At 42.9% G+C, this 5,825-nt stretch overlaps 1 protein-coding gene and 1 pseudogene across 6 annotated transcripts in view; one reads left to right on the top strand and one right to left on the bottom strand.

Moving 5' to 3' along the window:
* Positions 1 to 1,786: 1,786 nt before the first annotated feature.
* On the bottom strand, positions 1,787 to 4,549 carry LOC109480767 (annotated as a pseudogene).
* A 53-nt stretch (positions 4,550 to 4,602) lies between these two features.
* Positions 4,603 to 5,825, top strand: part of LOC109480765 (nuclear transcription factor Y subunit gamma-like) — a 9,060-nt gene continuing 7,837 nt past the window's right edge. For 4 of the 6 annotated variants that reach the window (XM_019783060.1, XM_019783061.1, XM_019783062.1 and 1 more), the window contains exon 1: positions 4,603 to 4,711. Coding sequence is in view for 1 of the 6 variants with exons in the window: in XM_019783064.1 (XP_019638623.1) it covers positions 4,901 to 4,945 (45 nt within the window). In the remaining 5 variants the exon portion in view is untranslated. Of the gene's footprint in view, positions 4,712 to 4,857; positions 4,946 to 5,035; positions 5,045 to 5,825 lie in introns of those variants that run through there. The other 2 variants (XM_019783064.1, XM_019783066.1) reach the window with 2 other exon arrangements.

A 5,825-nucleotide genomic window follows, 5' to 3' on the forward strand; every position in this document is an offset into this window, starting at 1 on the left:
TCTTGATGATGATACGGGTCGCTTAATAGTTTCTTCTGGAAGTCCATGTAACACTGCTCGTTGCACATCTCCGTCAGTTCACACCCTCCCGAGCAGGGTTAGTGGCTCGGCCCCGAAGTGTCCTCCCTCACTTCGGGGCCGAGCCACTAACCCTGGTCGGGAGGGTGTCAGTTCATGACTGACGACCGTTCTCCGGTCGATCACCATCACATCATCCAAGTCTATCAGTCTTACCCGTCCGCGACTGTCGACTGCGAAGTTTTGGAAAGACACGTCCGTTAAAAACAGAACCCAGTCCGGGTCCTTTCCGCGAAGAGTGTTCACCAGTTGTAACAACTGTACTGCAATTTCAGCTCGAACTCCCCAGGGGGAGTCCATGAAAGTGTCTAGAGTCTTCCCTGCATGTTCCGCCACAATTACTCTCACACAAGCCCTCTATAAAGCTTGGGAAAGGGTCAGAGCGTTGTAGATTTTGTAAAACCGACTCCTCGTTGGGGTGAAGTGATGTGGTGAGAAAAGAACGTCGTATGGAACTATCTACTTCTGTACTCCCGTCTTTGACGTACAGCTGTTTCACTTCTTGTCGAAACCTGACCGATACACAAAGTGACAACGCTGACTTTTGTAGCTGGGTAATTCTCCACGCTTCCCGCAGACAGGGCGGTTTTAACGCTACGTCGACCACAAACATGGTCTCCAGAATGAAAGACGAGGCGTTACAAACCTGAGGACACGGCGACCACCGGCAAACAAATATTTTACACCTCAACCATGCTCTCGCGTCGTTCAGGGTCCTAGCAATCGCCATAACACCACTAATTCTCCCAGAGGAAACAATACCTTTCCTCACGCACATGTTTGACTCTGAGTGCACTAGGCCTTGTTCATATGAAACCACCCGAACCGCGATTCGGGTAACTCGCATTCCGCACATCTGGTCCACGTGCCATACATTCCTTTCAAACCGTGCCCGATCGCGATTCTCCAAAACTGCATTAATTGTTATTTGATTAAAACACGCAAGGTAGCGTGTTATTAATGTCAGAGGTCAACGACCTGCTTGCTGGTGCCCCCCTCCCAGCGTACCTCAGCCAAATGCCGACGTTGTCCCGCCAGAGGCGTTGAAGCTCGTCCTAGAACGGACACATTATTTGACCATAATTTACTGCTCTTTAGGTTGCTGCCACGTAAAATTTGGTATTGCATATAAATAAAGAAATATCACCCCGTAATCCATGACCAGGTGACGTCACATTGAAATCACATTGCGTTCAGACGCAAACCGCGATGCGGGAAAACCGATTTGAAACCACCTCTAGAAATGGTTTGGGATCGAGGCGCTTTCAATGTGATTTGGAGCGTTCAGATGGAGCCACTTGAAACCGGCTTCGGGAAAACCACATGTAAAGCACCTTCACTGACTTCACATGAACAGGGGAATGTCCCCGGCGGAGAAGTTCTCAGGTGTCTCTGAACACGCCGGGTGTCTGTCCCTCTCTGCCGACGAAATGTCGACGTCATTGCGATTGACCTCATCTGTAAGTTTGTAGACAAAAACAACCAACAGCAATACTACCGACGGCAACTGGATGGAGCCCTTTTTTTCATAAGAGTCTTTCAGCCCCTCCTCTGGAAAATCGTGTGAAGTAGCCCAGATTTACTGCCAACATGAAAAACAAAAAGTCAAAACGTCCTTTTAACTCACATTGCAAGTTTAAGTTTATTTTTTGGAGAACAGGCAAAAATCAATCGGCACGCAGGTGTCATCTATAAAATTATGATAGTGTGGCCTTAATTAAAAACACTGTTGATCATTTGTTGGTGCAAAATGAAATGTAATAGCATACTATAAGTGTTTCATAAGTGAGTCATATTTCATTCTATACAAACCCAGGTTTAACACAACTCAAAGACATAAGGTTATTGAAAATTCATTTTATTCAAGTGCTATGTACAAGTATTCAAACCACCCAAAGTAAGATAGCTGTGAATAAAGCAAGGACTGGTATGCCTATGGCTCATATACAAATGTATGTGTACAACATTAGAAAGTAAGATTACCTTTATGTAAAGGTATCTTCTAATCACATTATTAAAAGCTCGTACCTCAACTAGTAATAAATGACTTCAAAAGATATACAACCTGCTTATTTTGCAGATAACATGACAACTGCAGCTAATATACAAAATACGGTCACTTGAATATTGTAAAATAACCCAAAACACACATACAGTAACATTTGATAAAATCCAGATTGTCATTTCAAATATTGGCATCCATGATTGTGCAAGTCAGGCAAATATACATCCAAAAATTTATTACAACAGTCCAACTACCAATTCCAAGAAATTACATGTACCTTTTTTAAATCTATTTATACATAAAGCAAGATTGGACTGTTGTATTAAGTTAGCAGCATCCTGATGAATGTACAGATTGACCTAGGTCATGAGTAGATTATATTGCCATTTAGTGGGTTACCATCATCTGAAATATTTGGCACTCCCCCTAAGGCCACAACACAAGTACTTGGACTTGGAGGGCAAACTTCAAACATGTGTGCATGCAATCAATCATTAGGACATGTCTGTTGTTACTTTTTTTAGTTCTCTCTTTTCACACTTTTCCGTAGGACTGCCCTGAGTTTCTCTACTGCCTCCAGCCGGCCTCCTGCCACGCTTTCATCCACACAGCCCCTCAACAAAGGTTCTAACACCTTTGCCTCCTGCTCCGGGGGCCCCCACAGGAGTCCTGGAGGTTTGACATGACCCTCTGGAGGACGATGTTTGTGAGGCTCTGGATCCATTGGGTTGGCTTGCGACAGGTGTTCAGGGAGGTACGACAGTAAGCGAACACAAGCCACAGCATACATCATCTGGGAGTACTGAGGAATGTCTGAACAAAAGTCATTGTTGTTCACGATGTATCCTTCTACTTGAGCACGAAATGCTTTGAAATGTTCAAAGTTACGTGGTTCTGTCAACTCCTCCACAATACTCTCCTCCCTGTCAAGCAGCATGACGTCGTCAAAATCAATCAGACTCAGCCGCCCGTAATCGTTCACTGCAAAATTGTCGTAGCGGAAGTCGAAGAAGATCACCATCCAGTTTGGGTCACTGTTTCGAAAGTTGTCGATCATGTCTAAGAGCTGTAGTGCTATGTTTGCTCTTTCTTTCCAAGGAGACTCCAGGCTTGAATCCAGGAGCTTTCCACCACTCTCCACAAAGATGACTCGTCCACAGGCACCAAGGTATTTGGGGAAGGGCCAGTCTGTTTCAGACTTAGTGAAGTACTTTCAGCAGCGCAGCCTCTGCATTTATTAGTAAGGCTGTTAGCATGTAGGATCTCTCAGTCTTACTCAGCTTCTTATTTTCATTCTCATCAAACACTGTCTGGATCAATTCAGCTAATTTACTTGTCATACAGGCCTCCATTGCTACAGATCGCCTAGTGTGAGCTATCTGCCATGCGCCTTGTAGCCATGGTACTTGTAGGACATCATCTGTCACTAGTACTGTTTTAGAGATCATATCTGAGACATCACAATCTTTAGGCATACTAGCATTTTGGCAAATGAACTCGTCAAATCTCATCCAGCCATCCTTCTCAGCAAGTCGTTTGGCAACTACGTCTGTATCTTTTAAATGTCCAAAGTATACCCCTTTGTGCTCTAATGTTTTATCAGCAATGTCTACTGTGATGATACCTACATCTGCCTGTTCACAGAGTGATTCTCCAAAACACGCAGGACACTTCTTGGCCTCCATGAGGCGCTTGAAAGTCAGGTACTGTTCAGGTCGGACCTGGGCATCTTGTATCTCGTCATGGGCTGCATTTTCTACAGCTTTCCAAGTGTGCTGAAGCTTTGGATTTGCTTTTGGGTTGTGGATATTAATCTTAATAACGTTTGCTTTTGCTTGTGCTTCCTTGGCTAAGGCTTCTCCACGTTCCTTCACGATTCGGTGAACCTAGAAATGAGATATTAATATATGATAATTTTGAAAAATTTTAAATTCAAGTAACTTATACCGGTATGGTGAAGAGAGAAATCCAACACGATGCACAATCTTCTCTAATGCCAAGCCTATTTAATTTCTCACATTCGCTATCTTTGATTAGTTTGAAATTCTAAGGAGGTTAGATTTAACATCAACAGTAAATACCTCCTCTGCTTTGTGTCTCAGAGCTTCTCGCATCCTCTTCTCATCTATGCCCTGGGCAAGAAGTTCTTGAATACTCTGTGCGAATTTCTTATCCCCAACGTTTGATATTGCCTTCCTTGTTTCCGAGTCATCTTTAACCTGCCAATAGTTGCGTACTACAAAACCGACAGCTAACAACAAAGTCAGGAGGAATAAAACCCGCGATCCCCCAGAGTAATGCAGCTTGCGACACCATCGCCTAGCGGACGCCATGATGACCGAATCCATTGCTGGTCAAAGTTCAGGGCATCAAGATACTAGTACCAAAATCCAATCGTACGTAGAGGGTGAGCGAGCGTACATGTGTACTAAACTGGTTTGTTCAGATCGATTCACCCCAACACTTTCGCACTTCCGGGTTCAAAAGTCAAATTTTTCAAACTCTCGCACGTCTAAAACCAACTCTCGCGAAACGCGAGATTCTCCGAGACCAATTAAGAAGAGCGCCAGTTGTTGTTGTTGGCAAATCTTTTTGACATCTCAACGCGCAAGTAACAGCGATAAACAGGTTTGTACGCTTGAATTTGCACTTCAGTTTTTATCTTTGAGTAATTTATCATGATTCTATGGTGCATTTTGCGGAGTTGAGGAGTGTTTTTGTGGGGAAATTCGTCTTTTTGTGGAGATTGGCCAGCGGCCGCCATTTTGTTGTGTGCTCCGATTGGCTGTGTTGCGAGCTGGCTGTGTGATTGGTGAAATGTCCGAGCCCGGCCCAACTCAGGTGTGCATTGGTCACTCTCAGGTGAGAAAAGGCGGGTGCTTCCACAAATTCTAAGGCGTCTGACCGGAGAAGCAATACGTAAAGACGTACGGAGAAAGTATTCAGGGGAGAAATGGCAAAGTGCGCTTAACTTATACAAATGTACCTGTGTCATATTAATTGTAGAATTTCAATGGCGCCGGGCGTCTATACGTCTACCTTGCAGTATTCAGTAGACGTTTAATAGTACTATAGTAGTGCATCCACTTGCAATTTCATGTATCGTGTGTTCACGTACTTTGTACATTTATGCTCAGACGAGAGACGTTGGCGGAAGATGATCACGTTATAATTATATAACGTGAAAGCTATCCAGGAATTCTTCCACTTCCAGTGAAGTGTGCAACGTACTAGTACGTCCCTCAACAGTAAATTCCCGATACCAACAAAATAATCATGCAATAAAATACATGAATGTTTGAAAAAATGACTCTATACTGTCAGGTGATTTTTTTTCCTCATTGAAAACTCTTTTGTTTCATATTTATTCTGGTCATGACTGAAAAGTGAAATGTTACATCAAGGAGGTTTCAAATTGTAGAAACAGCATATGTTGCCTGGAACATAGTAACTTGCTCGTTATAGGTTACAAAAAGTGCAAAAAAAAACAACAATTCCTTCAAAGGCAACATAATGACTGTAAAGATGACTTATCTAAAGGGGTTTAAAATTTGTACTACATTAGAAAATAAAGAACAGAAATATGTCCGTGACTTCTAAGTTGTAGAATTAAATTTTATTGAATTTCTTGTGGACAATTTTTTTAAGTAGTTGTGTATCCTAACCTTCTTTCAAATTCAAACTAGTGATGTGTTCTTGCTGTGTTTGTCATATCCATGTCTGTCCAGTATTATATAAATCA

This window comes from Branchiostoma belcheri, unplaced genomic scaffold (genome assembly GCF_001625305.1).
Source record: "Branchiostoma belcheri isolate BF01 breed outbred unplaced genomic scaffold, Haploidv18h27 scaffold52, whole genome shotgun sequence".
Classification (NCBI taxonomy): Eukaryota; Metazoa; Chordata; class Leptocardii; order Amphioxiformes; family Branchiostomatidae; genus Branchiostoma; species Branchiostoma belcheri.